This window comes from Microchirus variegatus (genome assembly GCF_963457635.1).
Source record: "Microchirus variegatus genome assembly, chromosome: 18".
Lineage (NCBI taxonomy): Eukaryota > Metazoa > Chordata > Actinopteri > Pleuronectiformes > Soleidae > Microchirus > Microchirus variegatus.
In genome coordinates this window covers 17,444,641-17,472,622 of record NC_139819.1, presented here as the reverse complement: position 1 = coordinate 17,472,622, position 27,982 = coordinate 17,444,641, and the positions used below count along the sequence as shown (strand labels likewise).

Genomic DNA, 27,982 nt, shown 5'->3' with positions numbered 1-27,982 from the left:
GCACAGAAAGGAAAGGACGTAGACAACCAGGCAGCGGGCAAAACGAGGCTGAAACTCTCCCGTGATTGTACGCCTTTTTACACCGAGAACAATCGCGAACAACGGCGTTGTTAGCCTCAAAGTCGGCTACCAGAACGTTAGCTACCTGGACTCTGACAACGCAGCAGCGAGAGATAACAAAAAAAGAGGCCAAACACCAGGGCGCATATGCTCACACATCGTGTTTACCTTCCTGACTTCATCCTGTTTTACTGAAGGTGAGTGCATTATTTTAATCACCAGATTAATCTATAGCTACCCCGTAATCTCCTGCATATTTAAAGGGAACCTGTGTGTGGAGGAAGCACAAAGGTTCCTGTTTATTCACCTTAATGCACATGGATGGGTCAATGGTGCAATGGTTAAACACTCAGGTCGTCACGGTTGTTATTTTCTTTGCCGATGTGAGCAAGAATGAGTGGAATCCAGTTCAAAGCCAGCTGATGATGACCTGCCAGGATCCCTGCAGGGTGGAGGGGGGCGTTCCCCTGCTTTGTCTCCCTGTCCTCACTCTTTCCTTTATCAGTGAGTGTAGGTGTTGCATGCGACTCGAAGATGGGCAGGGACAGCGTAGAAGCAGAGATATACTACAGGTTTGTGCCTCTCATCAAAATGCATTAATGAATATAGTCATAACTGTGATTTTGCATGCACATGCATGTAGTAATATATAATACGTATCAGGGCTGTGCAAGGAGGAGATAAATGAGCACTTCAGTGCGTCTGTAATTCTCATGTTTTTGTCAGATTAATGTTGTACGACAAAAGCAAAATGCAGTAAGGCAGTGATTCTCAAATTGGGGTACTTGCAAACAAAAACATAACAAAGAAAATATGATTTGCAAACAGCCTGATTTAGAAAGGGTCATATTTATGCATTTATGTATGTATGTATGTATGTATGTATGTATGTATGTGTATATATATATATATATATATATATATACATACATACATACATGTATAATTCACACCATGAACATGCAACACTCGCAGCTCTTGTGCAAGTTTGACCCTTGCTATTTTTATTTTTTTTACTTCCAACATTGATGGTTGACTGTTTCATTCTGCACAGTCTAATTTGTCCAGTAATATTTGCACTTCTAGTGCAGTTATGTAGCTGTGTGAGTGGGATGGCGGTGATTGAGCTTACAGGAGAGAGGATAGCACTGGATGTATTGTTCCCCTGGATTGCACATGGGAGTTGCATTGTTTCATGCATTGAAGGGAGCACTGATGCTAGCCATGAAGTCCCCCTTGTTTCAGTGAACGCCATATTTGAAACATACTGTATAATATGTCAGTAAGTACTGTTCTTTTTAATGTACTTGGCTGCAGTGCACTCCCTTCCATTGTCCCGAAAAGCAGGGCATGGTAGCATTGATGTATGCATTAGGCACACATGTGCAGTCTCTCTCTCTACATCACCCATACAGCACACGTGTGTGCACCAATCCACCAGCTGTTTGTCACATGCATGGAAATAGAAGATTTGTGTGAGTGTGCATGTGTGTGTGTGGACACCCCACCTCTCCGTGAGAAACCAGTGGGCTTTGTCCTCAGCTGAGTGTGACATCATGCAGAGCTTCGCTCCAAACCAGGCCTTATGGTGAGGTGCATGTTGTTCGGCAATCATGGGCTTGTCATTCACACGATCATGCTGTGGCTAAACTTATTTAGTACTAAAATGCTCTCATTTAAAGGAAATTGAACAAAGGGTGGATGAGAAAATCCTCAGTCAGATCCTTATACAATTGGAGGGGAAATATGTAGTGTTCTTCCCCATCTAAGTACATTAGGCAATTTAAATCAAGCAAGAGTGCAGTCATGAGCAGCCATGCGTTTTCTCATGGTGGTATATGGAGCCACTGGTGCCTCGTTAGGGTGTTGAGGACAGAAGATGAGACATTACTGGTAATACTATGACATCCCCGTCTCTTCTCCTGCTTCAGTCTCAATAGATTAGGCCTGGATTTACAGTGTTAGAGCCTCTGCTGAATATTGACCTGCAGTTCAGCTGCAGTATAACATAAAGTCATGGTTTTATGCAGAGCAGTTCTCTTCCTGTTTAAGATGTTCACTGTGCCTGGGATGGGGGTGGCTATTAACCACTCTGAGTTGATGAAGGCTTGTTGTCATTCTTGCATGTGTCTCTGCAGGATTTGATGTCGGAGATTACAGATGATTATGTAGGTTAGATCCAGTACTCAACAATGCTCTGGGCCTGTATTGATGTGTAGTGTCTGCTGGTGTGTAGTAGTGTGTGTGCATGTGTGTGTGCCAAAAGACCTCTCTTAATTAAAGAAATATTCACCCATCAAGGGTTTAAAGTGGACATATTACGCAAAATCAACTTTTTAATCATTTAAATCCATATATTTGGGACTCTGGAGGCCCTATCAGTCAGCAAAGTGTGAACAAAGATGACTCAATCATGTTTTTGTGGTCCTCCTCAGTCTAAGTACAGTAGAGAAAACACACAATGTTGACTTCCGCACTCATTGGGACGTCACAATGCGCTAAATTCCTGGAATTGTTGTCTTGCGGAGCTCCGCTTTGTCCGTAAAACATACGAGAGTGCTGGCGAGGGCAATGGTATCCGAAAACCATAAGTCCGCAAAGTCCACGAAAAGTTCTATTCTTGGCTCCACAGTGCAGCACAGAGTCCTATACAAACTTCCAGCCTCAGAGGATTTATCTGTCCAGTGGATACATGTTATATATGACAGCAATGTGCCTGCTAGAGCCTGCAAAATTATCACTTTTCCAAATGTTAACTGCTGTTACGTTCCAGTGGGGTCGTACCTATGTTCCCCGGGTCCTATGTTCCCCGTTTTTCCCAAAAAAGGTCCACTTTGTATGTGACAGGGGAACATAGGACCCTTTTTTTGAAAAAGGGTAGGGTTAGGATTAGGGTTAGAGCAGGGGTCCTATGTTCCCCGGTCACATACAAAGCGGGGAACATAGGACCCGGGGTACATAGGACCCGGGGAACATAGGACCCGGGGAACATAGGTACGATCCCCTCCCAGTAGCCTCTGTGGCTGATGTAATTTCCTGTCCTTTAAGTTTTGTTTTATTTTTTTTAAGGTGGACCTAAAGTGATACTACTTAACCGAGTGTTCTGAACAGGGCTGTTTTGGCAGGTGATTGAACTGCTGTGGTGCTTCATCCTTATGGTATTTTGACCAAAGCATGTCACAGACATGGGAACTAGGTTCACTTGGAGAAATAGGGTATAATATGTCCCCTTTAAGTGAAGCTTAAGAGAAGGGAAGCTGGCTATCAATAGTTACACAAAGTATGAATGCAACTGTGGATGCATTGCCTCAACACATTACCAGGAACCAGAACTTACTCATAACTGACAGGAACAATGCCTCCCTCTCTTGAAATCCAGAAATGTCGCTCAAAGCTTCTCTTGTAGTTTTCCCTTTTGTACGTCAGTGACGATTATGCTCTAATGCTTAACCTTGTTCTGTCCAGGAATGGAGCAGTGGCAGATATAAATGAAACATAGTTAACATGATGTACCGATCAGTCAGTCACTACCTGCACTGTGATTTTCCACAACAACTCAGAGAGGAACTTTGAAGCAGAGGCAATAGCCAGAGGTGAGCGAGCACGTTGTAGAGTCATTCTCGAGAAAGTGCACAATTCACATTTCCATGTATGGGCTATATTGGTCATATTATGTCAAAGGGTAGTCTGATATTGCTAGCTTTGCCACACTTACCAACCTTAGCTGCTTTAATTTAATGTGTCGGATAGGTAGGCTTATTGGTGAGCTTCTTAAACAGCACTTGGCCACCTGGATGTGGTTTTAACTTGCAAAAGGCATGGAAGGGAAAGGTAAGGAGTTTTGAGATGGTTGGAATAAGGAAAATTGAAATATTTATTGGATAAAATGTACTATTTTAGGTATCTGGAATTTAAAAATCTCAAATAATTTCACACACTGACGTTTCATTACTTCCTCCCAAAGTCCAAATGCATACAATTTGGTGATGAGGTTAACTGATATTAGCTAACTGATCCGTGTGAGTGTGAGTGAATGGTTGTTTCTCTCTGGTGTTGACCCTCATGTCGAGGATACAGTGGTAGAAAATGAATAAATTATGAAATGTCTCAGGGCCTTACATTGACATTTATCAAATTGTTCTCTAAAATCCAGTAGCCATGGCAATACAGAGTTTTAAAATCAAATGTAGCTTGTGAGACATACGTTGATATCACTTCCACACAACCCCCAGTATCAATGAGGCGATGCTGGAAGGCCGATATATCTCTGTACATTATATAGGTCAACATGGAGCTTATCAAGTTAAGACCTGTTCACTCTCTGCCCCACTCCCTCGTGTCCTTGTTCCCTCTGTCCATTATTTTCCAATATACTGTCATTTGTCTCACTCCTCTCATCTAGCACAAAAGCATTCTTGCATCATGCTATGCTGATTTTAATTTCCATCATTCCATCTTCCATATTCTGACTGTATGCCAAGACTGGGCCATTGCATGCCATATTTGTCACATAAATGTGACGCACACTCTTGGAAATTAATTTATAATATCATTTTACATATTGGATTTATATGTTTTGATTACAAATAATATCAGTTATTACATTCAGTTGATCTAAAATGAACACAGCTAAAAACTGCACACTTTTCAATTGGATCAATTGAATTGATTATTGGTCAAAATTAATTTCCCATAGTGGCTGACATTTGTGATTTTCTGTGATGTACTATTATTAAATAGAATGCCATGAAATGTATTACAGATGCACAGAGAGAAATGCTTGTTTAAAAAATAAATGATCACATCTGTTAACATGTGGACTGAGCCTTAGGTTTATACAGAGAACAGCAACACTCACTGTACCAAAACTTGTCATTATTAGCAAGTGCTGTGTGTTTGTGTTGGACCGATCTCAGGATTAACTGATGATTTTTGTTCTCCATTAGCATTTCATCAGCTAGTCTGAGTGGGGCAGCACCATGCTGTGTGAGTTCCCCAAACATGAAAAGCTACTGATTTTAACCTGAAGGAAGATGCAGAAGAAATTCTCAGAGATGAGAGGAGATAAAGAAGCACACAAGGCAAAGTTGTGTTTCAAAATCGAGAGATGCCTACAAAGGAAGTAATTTACACAGTTAGAAAAGTGGGGACTTTAGTCTACAACACAGATCATTGAGGTTCAGCCTCAAGATCAGAAGTAGGATCTTAACATAAAGGCCTCAATGCCATTTGTGTCTGTTAACTTCTGTACTGTTATTCAATTGAGATAAAGCCTGATTCTGATTTTTAAAATAGTTTTCAGGCATTTTGTCATTGTTGGCCTTCAAAACTGTGGCATTATTCTGTGGTGTGCACTGAATCCTGGGAAATCCACTGAACTATTTGGTTTGGCTTTTTTTTTCTTTTTTTTTTTTAAATCTACCAAAGGACTGATTGATTGAGAAAATGCAGATTATTGACAGTAATGAAAGCAGTCATTAGTTGTAGCCCTATTGGAAACACAGCCGTGAGATTTAGGGTGAAGAAGTGAGGACTGGGAGGGAACAGAGTGGAGAGGTGAGGAGAGAGCACGTTTTATTTTCTGTCCTCCCTCCATGAATAGGCAACATATTTCTCTGGAACATTCCATCCTCTGAGCTGGCTGGGCCTGTCACCAAGACTCCGGGTGCCACACTCCTCCCATCTCTTCATTTCTTCCCATTGCACTCTTCTCATATCAGGCACAACTTGATTTGACACCATTATTCCTGTCAACCCCATAGCAAATGACAGATAATTGTAGATTATAATTGTAGATAGATTGGAGTACTGAATATTACATTTAAAAAGTAGCTATAGTGAGGCGAGGGACAGTAGGTAAATGGGTCAATGACAAATAAAGCTTCTAAAAAAGGTATTTTTAAAAAGTATTTTCAATATAGATGTAATGAATATTTCTGAGTCCAGAACAATGTATTTGAACATGTCTGTAACGTAATAGGTTGTAAACCGACAAAGAGTACAGGTTCTGATGATCAGTTACAGTTAAAAGAAAGGAAAACAGAGGTTAAAACATACAAAACACATTTTTGTGCTTTGATGACAACTGCGCTTTGATTACAAACTGCGCATGCTCCAAGAACTTGTGTATTATCTTTAAATTCAAAACTAATAAACATTCTACAAGTGTCACGGATAACTTTAGAGCTTTGAATAGCATTTTATAGTGACATTCCTTGCAGTTGTGCCACCTGATTAACGGTTGAACCACCTGACAATTGCAACTAAACTCAAATTAAACAGCTTCTGTTTGGATGCAAGCATTATTACCACCCTTGTCATGAAGTTCACACAGAACACTATTTTAAAAAATAAAGAGTTTTATGATAAAATATTGTTTTCTAGTTTTACATTGGTTGGACCACCTGACATGGAAAGTGTACCAACCTACATATAGTTATTTGACAGTATTTCACAGACAGTATTTGACCGAGCTCTACAAAACTTTTAGCTTAGTCCCAAGGATCTCTGGGGGTCTTCTGGCTGATGCAACATTCAGTTTACAGCTATTGTCTCTTGACTTCAAAATAAAGTCCAATGTTTATGGTTGCACCACCCTGATATGTAGGAAATCTAAATTGCTGGACAAAAGTTTTGCAGTTGTTTTAGCAGCTTTAAAACTATTGATATTAGGCAAATAACATTATTCAAAAGACTTCAAACATGAAATAATGCCAGAGTATTTTATTTTGAGTTTATCATTATTATTATTAGTCTGCTCACTTGCTCGGACAGCTGCATCACCTGACATCTTAGGGGTTTGAGAAGCCAAAACATAAAATAATATACTTATTTGAATTTACTGGAAAATGAATAGGTTTTATAGAATAAAGTGATAGATATCATGAAAAGATTAAATTCGTTTTTTTATTATTATTATTATTATTTTTTTTAATAATGGACTTGGACACAAAAATATGCACGTCATGTCAAATCCTGTATCTCATCTCATATCCATAATGCATTAAACTATATTGTTTGGTCCCATTTTCTGTGGTTGCTTTCACACCAGAGGAACCGTAACAAAGTAGGGCAGATAAAGCGGACTGAGACCACCCCTTCAGGCAGGTCTCGGACTGATTGATTTGGTGCGCACCAAAGTACCAAGATTACATTCACACCAACGCAAACAAACCGAAGCAAGGGACCAAACACGTTTGGTGCATACCAAATGCTGTAGGTGTGAAAGCACCGTAAATTGACCGTAGGTGTGTGTGAGAGTGTATGGTTGTTTGTCCAAAAACCCACCCTGTGATGGGCTGGCGATCTGTCCAGGATGTACCCAGCCTTTCACCCAAGGTCAGCCCTAGGTCCCCTGCGCAACCCTCATGTGGAGGATAAAGTGGTAGAAGATGGATGGATTCAATAGGATTACACAAAACCTTATATCTCTGTGAAGTTTTTAATTGTTTTTACATTGATGCATCTTACTGCACTGCTGCAAATTGGATTAATAAATGTATTTCGAAATGAAGGCTGACAAGTTGTGGCAAGACTGTCAGGATCTACCTTGCCTCTAATGTCATCTGGAGTATGCTCTATGTCTCAAACCAGGGGCTGACATTTGCCTGTTTACAAGGACTACATTGGTCTATCCTTCGCGGCTGACCGTATCTCAGTGTGCCAGCACAGAAGTTTTGTAAATTTTTATTTAAACCATTGTAGAAATAATGTTTTATTTTTGTACACATCCTGTCAGTCAGAATGTGATCAGAAATATCTGATATATTTTGCCCACACAGATTTCTGATATGATATGATTTGCAAATATAACATATTATGTTATATTTGCAAATCATATCAGCAAAGCAACACAAACACGATGTTTTCCACTGAGCAGTGAAGTTATATAATGATTTATCAACTGGCAACTGGTTAAACATTCTCTTACAGCAACAGTTTATCTCCCTAGATTGTTATAATGCTATAGAAATGTAAATATGTAGAAGCCACTCGGGTAAAGGCCACATTATACTTCTCCGACTGCGTATGCGTTATCTGACTGCGTAACCACGGAGACGACTCGAGCCTTCATACTTCTGCGTCGTGGTGACGGATACATGCTGTGGTGACAATAAAAAAACTATGGCTGACTAAAAACAGAACATGAAGACAAAAAGCTTGTGTTGTGAGAAACCTGTTTTAAATTCACACTATAGACTTAATTCCTGTCAGTACATGGTGGAGCAGGGGAAATGGGACAATTAATGGCTTTAATTTTTGTTTGACATCATAAAGGGAGGAAGTTGACTTCCCAGATCACTTTTTTCAATCGTAGACCTCTTCTCCATATCAATGTTTTTGTTTACTAAAAGCATTTTACTGTTACTGAGCTGTCTGCAGATCACACCATGAAAATTGTACTTTTTTGATTAACCCATTAAGGCCTGAAACGCCTGGAAAAAATGCCTGTCAAACCTATGGGTGATTTCAGAAAGGACCTCTAAAACCTGAGCTTCAATGCCTACTAAATGACTGATTTCTCAGCCTCTGTAGCAGATAGGAGCACAATTCAAAAAATATTTGAGAGCTTTCACCTGTGGCTTTCCTGGAGTTTATTTAGATATATCGTGAAAAAAAAATGTAAAAGTAAAGTGAATAACTATTTTCAATTAGACAGCAGTAAGAAAATAATATCAACTTGTGTCAGTGCCTTGATTTAGTCCTGATGGACTGTGAAGAACAAGAACAGCATGTAATGACTGTAACAGTGATGGTGATAGTGCTTACAGCGCTGTGGCATCTGCAGGTAAATCCACTTTCACCCCTGGTGTACGGTTGTAAACACTTGTTGTAATTCTCCATCTTCCGTCACTTTCCAAACCTTCAAACTCATCGTCATTATCGCCGACCTCGACATAATTATGTCTTGACCATAAATCCTGGTCGATTGGTTCAGCGCGATCAAAGTTATCAGCAATGATGTCATCGAAGCCGAGAAACTCAAAATCATTGCCTTCAGAAATCTCTTCACTGTCTAAGTCCTCCATGCTTGCTCAAAGAAATTTCAAAACACTTCACAGGGTTGGTAACATCCTCTGTCCTAAACAAGGAAAAACTACCAGGAAAAAACCCTTGTAACAGGGAAAAGGGTATAAACCTTACCCTGGATTTCCACTGGACGCGGAACGGCCGCGTAACGGCCGCGGAACGGCAGCGGCACGGTTCTGCTTCGTCCTCTCCCCAGCGTCAATCCCCACCGGGCGCGTTACGGCAGCGGCGCGGAGCCTTGGGAGCCGGCGGTATTCACGGAAGATCGCGCGATAATCTCGAAAGGACGCGTGTTCGCGAGATCCAGCGATAGACTGTGTGTATAAAGTAAACAACAACAACACAGCTTCTTTTCATTCTCCGACGTGGAAGAACTGTTGATCTGGTGTCATAAATGATTTTATGTTTCTCCACTTCAACAATCAGTCTCTCGTCATACATTATGACTCTCAGAGACGCTCTGATTAATTGACTGTTTACCTGACAGCAGCGGTGACGACGTAATGTTGATGTGAAGTTGTGACAGGCGATATTACCTGCGTATTGTGTTTTATTTTGAAAAGGGGGCGGAAATGTTTTACTTTGATTCTGTGTCGCTTTTCCTGTCTGGTGCGACCTGCTTCGTTGAAATTTATGAGGTTCAGCAGCGGCAACAGAAAAAATAGAACTGATTCCTATCGCTAGCGCTGCAGCGCGGCGAGCCGCTTCTGGGCCGCTGCGGAGCATCTCAGCAGCGGCCCAGAAGCGGCTCGCCGGTGGGAATGCTCTCATTGATTAGAATGGAAGCGTTTTGCAACGGCGACCGCGCCGCTGCTGTTCCGCGGCCGTTCCGCGTCCAGTGGAAATCCAGGGTTAGGGAGAACCACAGGTGAGGGATCCACTCCCTGGAAGGACAGACGTGCAGTAGATGTTACCCAAAACATACAATACATAATGACAAAGAATAAAAAGTAAAAAGTCTTTAAATGCTTAAATGCAGGATCCATCTGGATCACTGGGTTTGTCACAGCCTGTAGCGAAGACTGTTGTGGTCAGAGACTTGGGGATGACGGAGTCCTCTTTCCTGTCCTGACCTTATGTCGTTCACTGGTCAGCAGAACTGTAAGAGATTAAACATCAGTTAGAGATGTGCTACATCTCTAGCTACATGTGGATTTATGTGCTACATGTCATGGGGGGACATCGGGTAAGTGGTGAGGGTTGAGAAATTGAGGACGGGGTAGAGAAAGTGCGGCTCGTGCAAAGTCTGTGTGCTCATTCTCAGTGCATGATGGGAAATTCCCCCAGCAGTCTAAGCCTATGGCAGCATAAGATAGACTATTCTAATCAGGACCTGATCTAGCTTCGACTATAGGCTATGTTAAAAAGGTAGGTATCACCTTAAAGGCGGAGACCGAGTCAGACTGTCTGACTGAAAGTGGAAGTTGGTTCCACAGGAGAGGACAATGTCACAAGGAACCCTTATACCCCCAAAACATTGACTTATCTGCTTTCTCGGCATCTATGGTAGAATTACGCAGCCGCGCTTTGATGGTAGAATTGCGGCAATGCTTTCCCGGCGTCAATGGGTTAAGGGTTAAACCAGGCAGGTTTTGAGAAGGAGGAAGAACTGTGATTCAGGACTTAAAAATGTGGAGGGCAGCATTTCGGTGTACAGCCTGTCGGAATTTATTATTAGAAGAAGAGGGGGAATTAGTGAGTTGTGCGGCTTAGATTCTCACAGCATCTGACTTTGACGATTGAGAGGATGAATGAATTAGACCTTGGTTTTTTTTGAGTCAAACAAGTCTTCATCTTTGTCAAGGCTGGGACCACCGGAAAATAAAAAAACAAACCAAAAAACCACAGCTGCTGTCACTTGGAGAGGCCCTGAAAGACAAGGTATAGGTGTGTGTAACTTACCACTAAATCCAGTGCTGTCACATCCTAACAAACACTCTCCTGCATCCGGTTTGCATCAGGGCTTGTGTTTGATGGAATGTGTGTTTGTGTGTGTTGTCAATGCCTCTTTCTCCTCAGCTGCACTCAGGGCACCCTCGAAGGAGGGTCTTAATAGCACACATAACACACCCCTTTTTTCCTCCCAAATATGGAAGGCAGTGCTGGCTCTTAAAGGTGCAGACGGGTTTGAGTGTATGTTTGAGTGCGCTTGAACTAACACACAGTGCTGTCTGTGATTAGAAAGTCCCCATAATTGCACGCTTTTCAGCAAAAAAAAAAAGCAGGGGCGAAGCCTATCTGACGACAGAAGCGTGACCTGATATCAGGTCTTCCTCCTCTGCGAGTTTGGCGTTTTCTGTCTTCTACGTCCCCACCCCTTCTCCTCTGTCCCCACATCTCTATATTTGGAGGCATGTATCTGAGGACGTGTCTTGTTTTTCAAACCTCCCGTTCACTGCTCAGTTCAGACACTAATAAAAACAAATGTGACGTCATCCCACACAGGTCTACAAGGACATGCAGTGGGAAATTAAGTGATCACTCACTGCGATAAGTTCGATAGTTGAATATTAATCATTAAAGTAAATTTAAAACATTTAAAACAAGCACTTAAAAACTGAAATCTCAGTATTTTGTGTTCTTTTTCACATAATAATAATAATCTGAAAATGTTTTTAAAGCATTTCTTTCATAGGACAAGTAGTTTATGTTGGGTTCTTGATACAGTAGGTTTGTGTCACATGTCTAAAAGTCAACACTGGTTTCCTAAAAATAAAAAAGGATAAACCATAAATAAGTAGGTGTGCCGGTGTCATTAAAGCCACACTGAAGTTCTGCTTTAAACATCTCTTCTTGACAAATTCAAGTGTATTTTGTTTGCAGTACTAGCACAGTTTCCACCTACATTGTGCGTGTGTGTGTGTGTATGAGGTGAGACATCAGTCACAAGTGTGTCATGCATACAGTGTGTGTGCACTTTGACCACAGGACTCCGTTCAAAATAGTTCTTGCCTAGTCAACACAGTGCTCCTTCTTAGTTCACAGATGGCAAGATACACACACACAGAGGGCTACTCCTGGTTGTCAGCTGATTACGTTTTTTTTTTACATGCACATCATTCTCTATCTGTTCTCCAGCAGCAGTTAAACTTGCTGTGGCTGGGCTTGTTTAGGCAGCAGGCTGCACTCTATTAATGTGTAAGTATTGTGACGGTAACAAACAGGGGAGGAGCTGCATCGATATTTGGCACTCACTTCTTGCTGGCATTGAATAAAATTTTAAAATTTTTACTCCTTCGTAAAGTGCTCTACGTCGCCTGAGAGCCTCTCAGTCGTCTCCGGCTACATGAAATATTTATATATATATATATATATATTATTTTTTAAATATATTTTTTGTATTATTATTATTATTATTATTTATATAAGTGTCCGTCACTCCGTCAAGGGACAACAGTGGCAGCAAGGGCTGCGATTGGTCCTCTAAAAACATCATTTCCAGAATTACTTTTCCGGTTTGACTAGTATCACAACATAAACACTGGCAGACTGACATTCGGAAGTCCCTGAAGTGGGTTTCTCCCATTTCGTCCATGTCCCACATCGGTCCAATAAGACTGTTAAATTCGCCTGCCATCGGTCTTTCCGTCTCGGACGCTATTGCTCACTGTAGCCGGAAGCACAACAACAACCAACGACGTTACCGAACATTGGCGTCACGGGACGAGGCCAGTCTGGCGTAGCGACCCCAACTGATCGGCGGGAAATTGCAATCACAATGGAGAACTTTCAGGGATCGAGGGGTCTCCATGGTGACACAGTTGGATAGCGCATTACGCTGTTGTAGTAAGTGTAATCGCCGCTTAAGTGCACCTCCTGTGCCAAGGACCAGCCTGAAACACTATAGTCTCAATGAAAACTGGGCTGCCAGTAAAAGGAAAACCATATTTTAACCACTTAAAGGTGCCATATGTAAGAATGTGGCCAAAAACGGTTACTACATTCAAATTCAAAATAAATTCAAATTCTTTTAGGTTTCGTTTTCTGACGTAACTGGCAACCCGTGGTTGCTCGGCAGCTGAGACTCTACTGACTGCAATGATTGGTAGACGGCGGTAGGTGGCGCCACATGCCATAACATGATTTCAAAACATAAACATGATTTGCAGTCGGCAAAAGATTTTTTTAATGCAAATATTTTGGCTGTACTGTTGTTGTTGATGAGTTCAGTTTGTTATATGAACATTACTCCTGAGTCTCTGTGACATATTAGGAGGATTTTATGGCCAGTTGCTTTAGATTTATTACAAAATGCACCTTTAACTACTACATGCTGTGTTATCTGAACATTAAACAGCCTTTTCTGACAGGAAACTGAAGCTCAAAGGAAAATAATAAATCCTCTATCATGGCTCTCAGGGGTTGATCCACTGTTGCCTCCATTGGGGCTTACTTGTGTCTCCACTGACAGTTGTGTTTTTAGCAACTGAAAACAAGCAAACCTCCATGAGTGCTTCTCTGCACAGGGTAAGCATAAGGACTAGGTGTCAGATGTCAGTACCTCATGCAAGCACACTTCACAAACCTGCACTATACTTTTATCTTCTTTTATAGTGTGGTGTTCTTTAACACATGGACACTCAATTTCTCATGGCACATAATAGAGATCCCACAGTTTAATCATTGCTCAGACACACATTTTAACATACACATACACACACTTAAGAAAAGGTGTTGTTCAGTCCAGTTGTTTCCTTCTGCAGAACAGGCAGAGCAGGAGCAAGTGGGTGGGACTTCAACGACACATTCCCCCTCCCTCCGCTGTTTGACCAATGAAAAACTCAGTCACTGGATCTGACCCCCCTTTTTCTCTAACCAATCAGCTGGTATGAACACCCCACCTCCCCACCCCCATCTGTTTCTTTCCTGTGACTGCCTTCACTGCTGAGCAAAGCAAAGCATACCTTGCTCTATCAGCTGAGGGAAAATTGCACAAAAATAAAATACTCACACCAGACAGAGAGAGAGAGAGCGAGAGAACGAGACACAGAGAAAGAGAGAGAGCGAGAGAGAACGGGTGGGACAGTAAGAATGCATTGAAAGGAAGGCTCTGGGTGTAGATAGAGAGTGAGGAAGAGAGCATGTGCAGTGTCTTTTGTATTCGGGATATTTTGGAGGGGCACGAATGAGAGAACAGACGAGGACGGGAGGGGGGGACTGGAGAGAAAAGGAGAATGAGGGAAAGACCAAGACGGGCTGGGGGTGAGAGTTTCTGTGGAGGGGGGTTGAGTTGTGTGTGTGACTGAGGGTGGAGAGAAGTAGACAGGAAGAAAACAAGGTTTCGAGAGAGCGAGAGAAGCAGCTAGTGCAGGCTGTCCTGACAAAACGAGCAGATGGAGGTAGAGCGGTTTGACATTTCTCTGTCTTTCACAACACCACCTATTCAGGAGGAAGGAAGCAAAGAGAGGCGACACGCAAGAGAGTCGAGGGAAAGAGAGAAGGCAGCCTGATCCAAAGAGAAAGAGAATGCAGCTCAGTCACCCATCCTGCCATCAGATAAAATAAAGAGGAAGGGGAGACAGAGATAAACTCCATCTCTCATACAGGGTGAGTGTCGCAAGTTCTTTTGCTGTCAAGTCAAGTTTGCTTATGTTGCTTTAATATAGTCATCAGGGCCGTGACTCAGTGTCTCCTAAAATGGCTTCATATAAAAGGAAGGCAGGCAGACTGTGTTCAGAGGGAGGGAGACAGAAAGGGACCCCATGTCAAACAGCATTCTCAGCAAGTATGTCAGTGAGCTGGCTTAGTGTGCTCAGCCTGAGTGATGTTTGTGTGTGTGTGTGGTGTCTGTGCCTCGCTCCAAAGTTGATCAGTTTCAAACAACTGAAGTTACCCTCCTTGCTTCACCCTCTGTCTCTTTTTTTTGTTTTCCTGTTTTGTCTGACACTCACTCACAGACACAGTCAGCTGTCATTTGAGCCCCGCGAGCACAGTCCGTGACATCACATTTCCTAACCCTGCAGATGGCTCCTGTAATCTAACCAACAGGTGATTGTCTGAAGTAGCACTTGCAAACTTTTTTTGTGTTTGGGAATCTGCACATACAGTGAGGGTGGGAGTGTTCATCGGCCCTGCAAACACAGGCCTGGGGCTGGGACTGCGGCTCTGCCCAAAATTTGATGTGACAACGAAGTTATTTGGGCAGCTGTTAACACAATGTTGATGCTTTCACTCCTATGTTACGTGCTGCAATCCGAGTCATACATTTGCATTTAACCTCTGCAATTACAATGTAGCCACAAGAGCTAAAATCAAGTTTTAATGAATGATACATGCGTTACCTCGTAGGATATTTGGATGAATCCCCCCACACACACCAGCAAATTCACATCATGTGCTATTGAAGAATACATGTAGCAAGTGAGATAACTGATTTCTTTTTGCAACCAGCAAAGCAGCCCTCTATATTTTAACCTCTTATTTGGCTTATATACAATCCATGTTCCATTTATGGTACAGTATGTTTTGAACTTTTTTATACCTATAATAGAATTTAAGTATTTTGGATAAAAAGTGACAGCCCTAGTAGCAACATACCTCATGCTCTGCCTTATGCCTATATACGATAGATAGATAGATAGATAGATAGATAGATAGATAGATAGATAGATAGATAGATAGATAGATAGATAGATAAGCGTGTTTAACATTATATCATTTGTAATGTTCTCCCACAAGCTATTTTTCAGAGGTGGAGCTGAGCAATAGCTGAAGCTCATGCAAATAAAATGTGAATCATGCAGTTGCTCCATCTGCTTCGCTTCTGAAAAGGAGTGTAAATAAACACAAGGTAAAAGTTAATGTTGGTTCTCTTGAATTTAACTTTCAAGTGTCTTCTGGGTGTTGAAGTTGTGCAGGCCAAAGGTCAGGGTATTTTCTGAGGATGCTGTAGTGAACTCTTGGCCTCTTCACCTCCCTACATGTTACTGAGAGCTGGGTTTCTAGGTCAGTGTAGCTTCGAAAGGAAAGTTTCTTTTCACTTGTCTTTTGTGGCTTTATTCCACATTTCCATGAAAGTTGACTGAGTTCAGACGTGTACTTTTTTGCCTGTTTTGCAGATGTTTCGCTCACATTCTAGTTCTCATGTTGCCACTCAACAACTAACAACAGCTGATGTACCTCAGGCACATGATGTTAGCCTTGTACCACTTACTCGTATAACACTGCCTCTCTCATGATGATGAAACGACATGTTCCTCCTCCTGACGGCGCTGTGTGTCATCTGACCCAAGACCATTAGCCTTTGACTTCATGACTGCAGTCTTCCTTGACCTGAAGGTGTGTATCACATTGACACAGAACAGTGTGCCTTTGCAGGCAAACAGACACAAACAGCAGATAACTAGCCTCATTTTGAGGGACTCAGCTGTTCCACTGCAGGTTACTGCTGTGTTCAATTGAAAATGCTGAACCTTTTTACTTCATTTCACTCACTTTTGCTCCCAAAGTCGCCATTTTCAAAATTATAACAGTCCAGTACAGTGCATACAGATTATATGAGATATGTAGCAAATCCAGAATACTTCCAGCACAATGATCTCAAAGGTCCTTGTAACGTCTTACATTTCAGGCACTTGCACTCTGAGTTCCCAGGTACTTTACCCTCTTTGTCAAACGTTGCTGTAAAAAGGTCATTCTGACTGTTAATGCACGTCTTCCAGAGAAATATAGTCTGATATCAAAGACTTTCCACAGATGTATTGAAGGAGGTTCATCTCCTCCCTTTTTGTTCATAACAGCTTTTCGACCCAACATTAGCAAAAAAATTAGTATTTCATCACAAAATTCTTGGGGTAAAGCCAGAGTGTCTCTCTGGCTGCTAGGTGGAGCCCCCAAAATAAGGTCAGCAATCAAGTGGGGTTTCCTAAAAGAGCCATTGGGCGTTCACACTGAGCTCTGATACAGGCAATAACTATAAATACTCACTGCTGTGCTGACTCTCCCATTACCCCCACCCCCACTCCCTGTGTCGTCCCCTGGGCACTCTCACAGGAAACTCCACCTGTCCTTAGAGGGACAAAACAAGAGGAGGTGATTGATTGTATTTGTTGATTATTCTTGCAAAGGCAAATCATGTAGCTTATCCGGTGAATTTGAATTGGAAATTAAATGAAACAGATATTCTTGTTTGACTGGGAAAGTTCTTGTTTATAGTCTCCCATCCTGTGGAATATCACCCCCTCACATTGGCCATTACACATTAGAATCTATTTTCTTCTGTGTTGTGTTTTCACCTCTGTCTGTCAGTTATATTAGCCGGATTACAGAAGAACTACTTGACTGAGTTTAATACCTAGAAGGACCCGTTAAATCTTGGTGCAGATCAGGACAATGGGGCTAATCCAGGTTTTTCTTTACAATAATTGGCTTAACTTTCTATGCTTCATGAGTGGCTCCTTTTGTTTCACCGTGAAAATAAAACAAAATGATAAGACTTGTTGAGTCCTCAATTTATAAGGGTATGATTATGATTATCTGGCAATGCTTATTTAGCATCCCTCTTCATTATTCATTTATTATCAGTGCTTATTTGGCAATGGAATATTGCCAAACAAGCATCTATTATTATTCTCCATTTTTGTCCTCCTTATTAGTGCCAGTTTGGCAAAGAAATACAAGTGTTCTACATTGCTCTACATTGGAAAACAAGCATGCTACAGGTGTATTGTTCTCATTATTAATTATTTTCATCTTCTGCCAAAATTTCAACATGACATTTTTGAGACAGAATTTACAAGTCAAGTTTTGAGTAACTTTTGGTGACACAAATTGTAAAAAAAAAAAAAAACTGCAAACAAATTACCGATAGGAATGAATAACGGTCTTAATTTGGAGCCTCGCAGACAGTGCTGTCAGACTTCAACGGTCGTTTGGGTAGGGGTTGTCATATTGACTTCAAATTTGGTCAGTGTATTATGAAGACGTTACTGCCCCATGTCCATTCAGATAGAGAGACACACCGCAAGAGGACATTTTAATTCTCATCTGCATTTTCTGGGGAAATGCACATTTAATTTTGATTTGTGTCATTCTATTTCTTCAGTGCTTTGCAGGCACTGTGCTTTTTTTGTCTGACTTGTAGACTGGTATGACAATTTACAATTATTTGAAATGTATAAATCGGGCATTGTGTGTGCCATAAGTGACAGACAACTGAATTTCCTTTCTTCTTCTGTCTGTTCAGGGATTGTGGCTGGAATTACTCTGTCCTGATGCCATAGCCATGCCCCACCCCACGCTGAGGTGACCAAGGCAAGTTTGTCTGGCTGTCAGCCAATCACAGAGGGAGGGAGCCCCAGTAGTGTTACATCCCATTCTGGTAAGGAAACATTTCCCCCTGAAATACTGACACTCTCCACCCCTCTGGTTAGCTTCAGCCCTCCAGCTGATGACTTCACCCAAGTCATTTAGATGTTGATAAAATGTGTAAAACTTTATAGAAATTTTTCAACCAATTCAAGTCCTTTACTTCGCTTACTTTGCTGGAGCCTCATTCATAAACACCCTGCTGGGAGTTTTCTTTAAACCAGTAATTTTTTTCTCCTCAGGTCATATCTCCTGTGCCTACGTTCTTCACTCCTACCTTCTCTGAGGTCCTTAGTGTACCGTGTTTACGTATCCTGGGATGTTGGCGTTGTTCTGTGACTTCTGCCGTGGAGATAGAAGGGTTCCTTTAGTAGACATTTCTAGACAAAATTTCCAGATGTTGCTCCAGATGCAGCTTGTCCACACAGGCAGAATTAGACTGGCACAGAGGTGAGACACCGATCTCCAAATATATTATTCAGTTACACAAGAGACATCATAGGCTTATGTTTTAAAGATGTTTTGTGTAAGGAAGTCAATCTGATTCCCCCTCTGCTTTTGTCCTCAGGTGCTGTGCAGCTCAGCTTCCATTTTCACTGTGTTTGACATTACAGCAGGAACTATAGTATTCCCTGCTTCTGTGAAACCTCTTGCTTTGCCTTCTGGTACTTGTGAGGACTGACTTGACCTGTTGCACAAAACCTAGTCAAGATATTTAACCCCAATAAAGCAACCATGCGGCACATCCATGTAGAATTAGCCCACAAAAAGGCTCCCTTAGAGCTTCCAGTCCATGAAGGGGACCTGCCTCCAACAACAGCCCTAGACCATGAGGTCAGACCAGGGGCACCAAGACACTTTGACCAGGAGGAGCTGCGGCTCCAAAAGGTCTACCAGCTCTCTATTTTCTCCCAGTTGGGGGGATTTTCTACCTCCACACAATCCAACACTGAGACCCAGCAGAGACCTGTTCGCTTAGGAGTGAAAAGGGGGCTGGAGGAGCCTCAGTTGACTCATAAGCGTCCTCAGTTGGGAGACCTCTCAGAAATGGAGGCGCTGGAGGGAGGAGTGCTGTGTGGGCCAGCCCCAGCTCAAGGTGTTGGGATGGGATTGGCCACAGGCCTTGGTGGGTCCAGTTCTGTATACTGTTGTACACAGACAGAGCTCAGAGACTCTGAAGTGGGGCTGTCACCCAGGTCTCCACCACTCTCCCCAAGCCACACCCCCTCCCGTCGTGCAAGTCAGCACAATCACGACAAGCCGATTCCTGATGTGTTTGCTCCACTCTCACCTAAATCACCACCGATGTATGACCCGCATGGGCATCTCTGTGACCAGGGCCACACCATCGGAAGCTCAGTCAGGACTGAGTCTAGTAATGGCGGCCGCACACCCACCTACTCTTTAAGTAACCCTGGAAATGAGAGCTGCAATAATGGCTCATCAGGAGGTCAGCCCAGCCCCCACTTATATGAAATGTCCACATATGAGACTCCCAACCCTGCCAGTCCCACTAGCCCTCCTGGCCCATTTTCCCCCCCACATCATATAGAGCTGCAGGAACCAGGTGAGGCCACTGAATGGGAAGTTGGACTTGAATCCTCCCCACCTGAGCGAAGTGCCACGCAGGCTGTCTCATCCTCCTCTAATGGTCTGGCTTCCTGGGAGAAGACGCCCAGCAGTAATGGTCATCGTCTATCATCTGGAGGCCATTGGCCAGCCAAAAAGAGGCTGCTGTCCCCAAGTGACACAGCAGAGTCATGCTCAGAGGATGAGGGGCCTTCCACGTCCAAGAGAAGCAGACTATCCCTGCTGCCTCCAGGACTTGGCCCTGCCTCATGTCGCAGCACTGATGCCAAAGCTGCCCCTTACTGGAACCACCTGCTGCCCGCTGCATGGGACCGGGCTAAGGTTAGTAAACTGACATGCACTTTAAAAACAAGCACACGCCGACATTTTCATACAAACACCATGCTTTTACACCCAAAGACATTTAGGACCTGTTTAGTTTTGTGAAACTACTGTATATGAATATGGAACAAAGAGTAGTAGAGTCAGCGGTGATGATGCACCAATTACTTGGAATATTTTTTTTCAGTATACATAGCTCAGATAAACAGCATCTCTATAAGCGGATGTCATCTCATTTGCTGATAGGCCAATGATCATACTTTGCTGTAGGCCTATACTGAAAGGCTGAATATGTTCTAGTCTACCTAATCACTGTAGCCTGAATGATGAACAAATCAAACCTTATGAATAAATAGGATATATTGTAGGCTATACTGCATGATCCAAATATAGTATTATTTGATACAATTTAAAAATGTAATTACATTTTGGGCCTGAAATCCACGCTGAATCCACCCTTCTGATGTTATCAGTTTAATTCAGATTTTTTGGATCAAAGTGATCCCAATTCTACTACAAAGTTCTGAAAAACCCAAACTAAAGGATTGATCTGGATCAAAACCAAGATTGGACCACGTGATTAAATCCGATTACGTAATCTGTTTTGTTTTTTTTGCTTTTGAAAAATCAATTTTCAAGATTTGATTCTTTGATTTGATCCAATTCGTCCATCCGAAACCCGAGCGGATTACTCTTCAAAAACCGGGCCCTGGTTATAAACTGATGTATCCCTATTTAGTGTGCAATGGTAAGCCTTGACATGCCAAGAGAACAAGTGAAAGCAAAAGAATGAAGTGATGGCAGCTCATTATCACAGCACAATGGAACAGGCTGGGTAGCTCCAGAAAAAAGCTCATTGAGGGAGGGTCACTTGTTCCCCACATGAGTGTAGTGTGTCTCTCACACATAGCCATACACACACAGACACACACATATATGTCCTGCTTAAACATTGGTTCTGAATGTGAAATGGCCATTTTTGAACACTGAGGGACCAGAAGGAGCTATGAGTGTGTGGATTTGTCGGATGGGGGTGTGCTAACAAAACGGTTCACTAGTTCTCTACTTAGCTTTCATAGTCAGTTGTAACAAAAGGGGTTCAATGTTGTGACAGGGAAGTACAGAGAACAGTGGAGGAAAGACTTAATCAAGAGAGCCAGTACATCAAGGGTTACCCGAAAAAAAAAGCTAACTATGAGGCAAAGGTTTTCTGTTAGCAAGTGGCCAACAGTTAGTGCATGGTTGCATAGTGATGAATCATCAGACAGGTGCGTGACCTTTACTGTGAACAGCAGCGTGGAAACAGGGAATGTTTGTTTGCATGACACAACATCCAGAAGTCAGTGCCCAGTAAGTAAGAGAACACCGGAAATACACTTTTTTTTTTAACACTTTTTCAGTTCACTTATTTATACATTGAATATCTTGTGCCTGAGTCTGTACTGAAATACAGATGCAGAACAAACAAATAATTTTGTTTGTGCTCTTTTTTTAAGACTGCTACTGACTGCACAAGATCAGGAAGACGACTAAAAAGTGGACTGCGGCTGAAAAGGTGAGTCATCCATTGTGTGTTCAGTCATGTTAAATATCATCTTTAAGGCTGTTTAACACTGTAGGTAAACTTCGTCTTAAAGTGACACAATGTAGCATTAACTTCTAGTTTTGGGTCTGTGCCACAAAAATAACTAACACAAATAACATTCTACATTACGGCATAGTTTTTATTTTTCCAATTTTTATATAATTTTTTATATATTTTTCCATATTTGTATAAAATACTATAACATAGGGTACTGTACCTGGTCTGAATACATGGTTATCTGTACATTAGAAGTCCTGCTTCAGAGTGCACTGGTACTGTTAGCTTGTGACATACTGTATATTATATGACAGTTGGAACAAACAATACCGTTTACCAACTGTGGGGGGAACCCGTGAGCAAATCCTACATCATCTCACTTTAAAGGTGACAGTGGTCCTGTTGCACATAAATGTTAGTTATGGAGGTCTACTTACATATATTAACTTGTTTTTATGGTCAAAAACCTCCTAGTTGCTATAAACGAGCCGATAGAAATCCTCTTTTCTGCCGCTGTTTTTCTGCTGCGAGATTTCAGAGTGAACTTTCACCCCCAGAAGACAGTATCCCAACAATTCTGTCTAATCAGGAGCCAGCACTCCACAAAGAGGTGGTCCTATCTGCATGTAAGGTTGGCTGTTTCTTTGAATAAATGCCAAACTGAGATGACATTGGGAGGAGGGAGGGATGTGCTAACAAAAAGTTAGCCAAAGGACAACACTATTGACAGTAGCTTTAAAGCTCCCATAGACTGGAAGCTCCAATTAACGCTGTTTTTTGGTGTGTATCTGCACCATTACCTTACATTTTCAAAACAAACAGTTCAGACACTGGTGAGAACGCTGGGTTTTATTGTATTCTTGGCCTCTGCAAGCGCTCTGAAAATGCCTGGTATCATTATGTAATGATCCCGTCTCCCGAACAGCAGATCCTCCTGCTCCGGGCACATCCGGTTGCGTACATTGAACCGCAGAAGAAGAATAACGTCCGTTGTGGAGGTGTTTCACAAGCGACAGTGTCTCCTGACTCTGGGTCAAAGGCATAAAAGGAGCTGCGGTGGGGAGTCGGGACCAAGCCATTTTTAAACATTGTTAAAACAATGTTTTGATAGTAAGTAGCAGTGCATCCACCGTTCCAGAGGGGGAGCTGCACTTCTGAGAGCTGACATGCTAATTACGTCACTTCCAGGTACCTGGCATCTGACGAGAGCTCCAGTGAGGAGATATTTCGATCGGCTCGTTTGCAGCAACTCGGAGGTTTTTGACCATAAAAACAAGTTAATGTATGTAAGTAGACCTCCATAACTCACATATATGTGTGATAGGACCACTCTATGGGAGCTTTAAAAGCACAAGCCCATACACATGCACACGTGTAGAGATGCCACGGGTTTAATTGTCAGTCAGATTAACTGCAGCAAATTAAACATAGGGAACGTAGGTGGGAGTTAGAGTTGGCGGAAGGTAATTCTAAATTAAAGGCTTTTGTGCTTGGGCTTGAAAACACACACTCACACAGGCCTGTGACATGTTGGTTAACACAAAATTAGTGTAATCTCAACCACTAACCACTGCTCTGTTATGTGTGTTATTGTGGTTATATACAGTCGGCAGCTGCGCAGCGGCAGACAGACAGACACCAGCCGCTCTGCACGTTCCAGCTGGCCCTCATCTTCCATCAGCAGGTCGCTACTTGGCAACTTTGAGGTACAAACTAACTATTTTAATGGCTTTCTGAAGGCAATGTCAGTGTTGGTGTCATAACAACATTGTGTGCATATTTTAAACCATGTAAAACTTGTGTAGGTGGAGCCTCAGTTCTGCTTTGGTGACAATATCAAGCAAATTATGATGGTGTGTAAAATACGTAAATATGAAAGAAACTTGAGCCGCGGACATTGAATAAATTTATTTTAAAATGTTGCATAATATTTTAAGGCAATTGGTAAGATAGATAAGATAGTCCTTTATTAGTCCCGCAGTGGGGAAATTTCCAATTCCAATTTCCAAACTTTGTGGAGCTGTTAGTTTAATGGCTGCTTGAAAGACTTGAGTTATTGCAGTAAATAAATTGCCAAAATGACTTGCATTGACTTGCATTGACTTTGATAGTTCAAAGACAAAATATCGTAATTTGTTGACATTTAAAATGAAGTGAAATGGTAACATTGTGCTGATATTAGATGCCAGATATCATTCTCTTGACTCAATGTTGTTGATGCATACTTTTATAACTGTTCAACACTGCTTTGGTATAATAATCATTAACTTGTCTAGAACATAATACTAATTTTGGCGGGGCTAGCTCAAACGTGCTAGGACAAGTTCCTTCAAATGTATTGACTAGTCATTTTTGTTTTTCCAAAATGGCCGACTTCTGGGTGGGCGGAGCTAATGGAAGTACATTAGAAATTTGTTTGGAATCATGAGAGCAACAACTGTACCAAAGAGTAGTAGTCAAATTGGAACAACTATGTGAAAAAAAACAATCATGTAGCTTTTTACGCAATTTTGACCACTTTATCTTGGGTCAAAAATTCCCCAAACATTCCTCAAGAAAATTTGGACTAAGCCTAAAACGCACACCAAATTTAATCCAGATCAGACCACTTTTGTGTCACCTAGAGTCATGGGGACTATAAACCGTAGGGCCTTATGCCACTATTGCAGTTTTGCCTACCCGACCTTCATGGCAAATTTAAATTTTTTATTCACGTTAACCCCCTCAAAAATGAGCGCAACGTTGAAGAAAAAAAAAATCATTATCATCTCAACAGGAACAATAGGTTCATCACACTTTGTGCCAGATTCGTGCTCGGGCCCTAATGAACAAATGAAGGTTTCTGAATTTGGTCCAAACCTGACACCATAGCGCAGCACCAAGTCTGTCATTACCTGAACGTGTAGGTCTGAAATTGTCCTTCCATTCATGTGCATCATCTTCTTTGTGCCATTGATTGCAGGAGTCTATACTTAAGGGACGATTCACCCCGTCGGGCCAGATCGAAGGCTTCACGGCAGAGATTGGGGCCAGTGGGTCATATTGCCCGGAGCACGTCACCCTGCCTGTGCAGGTTACGTACTACGACATCTCAGAGCACAGCGCTCCCTCACCCTTTCTGGTCAGTTGTGTGTTGCATCCTGATTGGCTTATATGTTGTGGGATACTTGTGACAGCTTCTGACGACAGCCTTCACTTGAAATCTTGAGAATTAAGCTATTTAATATCATTTGCTGTGCGGCACAATGTTTTTTCTTCAATGCTATGTCTCTGTCTCTCTTTCTCAAAGGGGGTAATTTCCCTTGAACAGCTTGGGAAGAAAGGATACAGTGTACCCAAAGCAGGGACCATTCAAGTGGTAAGTCAGATTTAAGAATTAAAGTGGCATTTAAGATGTTAATATAACTGTCTTATGTCTGATGTGTGCCACTGTGCTTTCATCCATCTCCCAGACCTTATTTAATCCCAACAAAACTGTGGTGAAGATGTTCCTGGTGACCTATAACTTTGTCGACATGCCTGTCAATCACATGACCTTCCTGCGCCACCGAATCTTCCTGGTGCCTGTGGAGGAGGCAGTTGAGGAGAGCGGCCTGGAGGTGCCTCCAGGGGGCGTAACTCCAGACAGGAAGAAGATTCTCTGCTATCTGATGCATCTCAGGTAGTTTTCTTTGTTGTAGATGTGTTATTACTAGTTTTTCCCACTTACCGACGATAGTTTTAATTAGTGCTGGGCGCTACGTTCGTTAACGTTGACGTGTTCCATGACGACTGACCGGAAAAAGACACGCGTGACATCATGTTTACGTGCCTCCGGATTGTTAAAATGAGTCTCTAAAGTAACGCTAAACTTTAAAAACAGAGGCACACATACGCAGTACACAGGTACGCTGGTTAGTTACACTAGTGTTCTTTTCTTTTAAATAAACAGAACGCTCCAGTTCGACTGTAGGTGCGCTAACGGCGCTAAAGGAGCTAATGCAGCTAACGGAGCTAACTGGTAAACGGTGCCTAGACTCTGGTGTCGCGGCACGTAAACATGACGTCACGCACGTCTTTTTCCAGTCAGTCGTCATGGAAACGTGTCATGCGTTAACCTAGTACCCAGCACTAGTTTTAATTAAGAGTTTATGTTGAGCGCTAAAGGAGCTAATGCAGCTAACGGAGCTAACACGGTGCCTGGACTCTGGTGTCGCGGCACGTAAACATGACGTCACGCGCGTCTTTTACCTAGTACCCAGCACTAGTTTTAATTGAGAGTTTATGTTGAGCAAAAACATAGTATTTTGCTAACACTTTGCTTCTGGTTCTGCCCTCCTCAGATTCCAGAGCTCTAAATCTGGGAAGATCTACTTGCACAACAATATTCGGCTGCTATTCTCCCGCAAATCCATCGAAGTGGACTCGGGGATCCCTTACGAGCTGAAATCTTTCACCGAGGTGCCAAGAAACCCTAAATACTCGCCCCGTATGTGACCCCAGCTTGACCCTTCAACCTTCACAGCCCCTCCTGTGCTTCCTGAAAAAGGGAGGGAAACACAGACTCACAAAAACTGGATAAGACTGGATGAGACGTCATCACAACACACATGCGCACATGCGCACATTTCACATTGTGGTTGTTACTGTAGAAGTTCCCCTTTTATGCATTGATATCTATCTAAAAACAACAAAAAAGGAATATTTAAAAGCAGGGCTTTTTCAAACACCCACATCTGAACAAAGAAGTGTGCGCACACACACACACAAATGCACCAAATCACGCACAGCACAGGCCACATATGTCACAACCCGAAGAACTTGTGGTGGTGTATCTGTGCGTTCAGTGTTAACATGCATGCCTTGTGACTATAACACCTGAGTTTCCTCTAGTGCCGTATCACACTGTCCTTCACTCTGCCTGCAGCGCCAGCCGCCTCATTGGACCAATTTTTTCCCCACGATAGGAAGAACTCACAAACAGTAAGCACATTGCTTCATGTGGCGTGAATAAGACGATGACTCGCTACACACACCACCATTCTTTACACACTCTCTTAGCAGCAGCGAAATGAGCAGGGTGAAGGTGGCCAAAAAGTGAAAAGACAAACACACCAACACGATTTGACCAAACTCAGGAAAGCTATCGCAGAACAATTTTCTCCTTTTACAATTTCACTCACCACAATGCAGACCACTGTGAAGCAGGAGGGTCATGGTACCTCATGAAAAAAACATTTTATGTAGCCAGACTGAGGGACACTGTGCTCTTTATTTGATCTTTTTAGGATTTTCTTTTTTTTTTTTTGTTCTTTTTAGTTTCTGACGTCAGAGCCGAAGATAGGGAAAAAAAGAAAAGACGAATAGTAGTATTTTTTTAATTTATGTTCTCGCAAATGTCTTAAGCAATATACTGCACAAAGTAGAGTGTGTGTTTTCAGCCAGGCAAGCTTTTTCTGTGGAGAGATGGAGGCAGAGGAAGTGGAGACCCGAGAGTGATGGAGGAAAAGGGAGTGGGGGGGGTAATTTAATATGGGGAAAAAAGTCTATGTATATTTAAAAGGAATAAACTCTTGTGACTATTGGGCAGCACCAGTCCTTTGTTATTTTTGATTGACAGATCCTGTTGTGTGGATTCGTCATCAATACGTTTACGCTGAATTCAGTGTCTTCATCGTTTGCATCGATATCAGGGCAAATGGACGAAGAATGTAATGGAGAGGTGAATCATAATCAATCGACACTGTCCAACTGTTGCGGAAATTTCTCTGCTGCTGATGGAGAATGAAATAGAGAACTTCTGCCGGCCGACAAGGTTTTACTTTCTTTGCAAAGAAAAGGTCAATCTTAACGGGAGTGATCCTTGCTGGAGAAAGACGCCGAGCATTTATACCTGAGCAACTCCCCTTTTGCATTCCTCCAATAGACAAGAGGTTTGCCTTTCCAGGTCATAGCTAGGCAGCACCCCTTTCGCATTCCTCCAATAGACAAAGACTCCACCTTTTCGGACGGTGCTTTCACACCTCTTTGTCCACTGTAAACATCGGGGAGCCAGCTGTTAAGTGCAGTCATGTACTGTTGATGTTATGATTATATCATTATCTGTGGCAGTAG

At 42.3% G+C, this 27,982-nt stretch overlaps 1 protein-coding gene across 14 annotated transcripts; it reads left to right on the top strand.

The window, feature by feature from the left end:
- The first annotated feature begins 90 nt into the window (after nucleotides 1–90).
- atosb (atos homolog b) lies at nucleotides 91–27,368 on the top strand. Of its 14 annotated transcripts, none has more exons than XM_083904912.1 (14): nucleotides 91–257; nucleotides 14,478–14,637; nucleotides 14,697–14,815; nucleotides 14,988–15,078; nucleotides 16,149–16,368; nucleotides 18,275–18,409; nucleotides 18,639–18,846; nucleotides 18,965–20,307; nucleotides 21,804–21,862; nucleotides 23,496–23,595; nucleotides 24,852–25,010; nucleotides 25,179–25,247; nucleotides 25,342–25,550; nucleotides 26,212–27,368. In XM_083904912.1, exons 8-14 carry the CDS (start codon nucleotides 19,132–19,134, stop codon nucleotides 26,363–26,365), a joined length of 1,926 nt encoding a protein of 641 aa, XP_083761038.1. In that variant the 5' UTR covers nucleotides 91–257; nucleotides 14,478–14,637; nucleotides 14,697–14,815; nucleotides 14,988–15,078; nucleotides 16,149–16,368; nucleotides 18,275–18,409; nucleotides 18,639–18,846; nucleotides 18,965–19,131; the 3' UTR covers nucleotides 26,366–27,368. The 14 variants fall into 14 exon arrangements, with proteins under 14 accessions (XP_083761038.1, XP_083761037.1, XP_083761033.1 ...); XM_083904915.1 differs by lacking the exon at nucleotides 91–257 and adding an exon at nucleotides 15,940–16,035 and having other exon boundaries at nucleotides 14,266–14,637; XM_083904914.1 differs by lacking the exon at nucleotides 91–257 and adding an exon at nucleotides 15,921–16,035 and having other exon boundaries at nucleotides 14,266–14,637.
- Nucleotides 27,369–27,982: the final 614 nt, after the last annotated feature.

Coding starts and splice junctions, on each gene's coding strand:
- atosb (XM_083904911.1), top strand. CDS start 19,132: ATGCGGCACATCCATGTAGAATTAGCCCACAAAAAGGCTCCCTTAGAG. Junction 20,308..21,803: donor CTGCATGGGACCGGGCTAAG/GTTAGTAAACTG, acceptor TCTTTTTTTAAG/ACTGCTACTGACTGCACAAG. Junction 25,011..25,178: donor GCGCTCCCTCACCCTTTCTG/GTCAGTTGTGTG, acceptor TCTTTCTCAAAG/GGGGTAATTTCCCTTGAACA.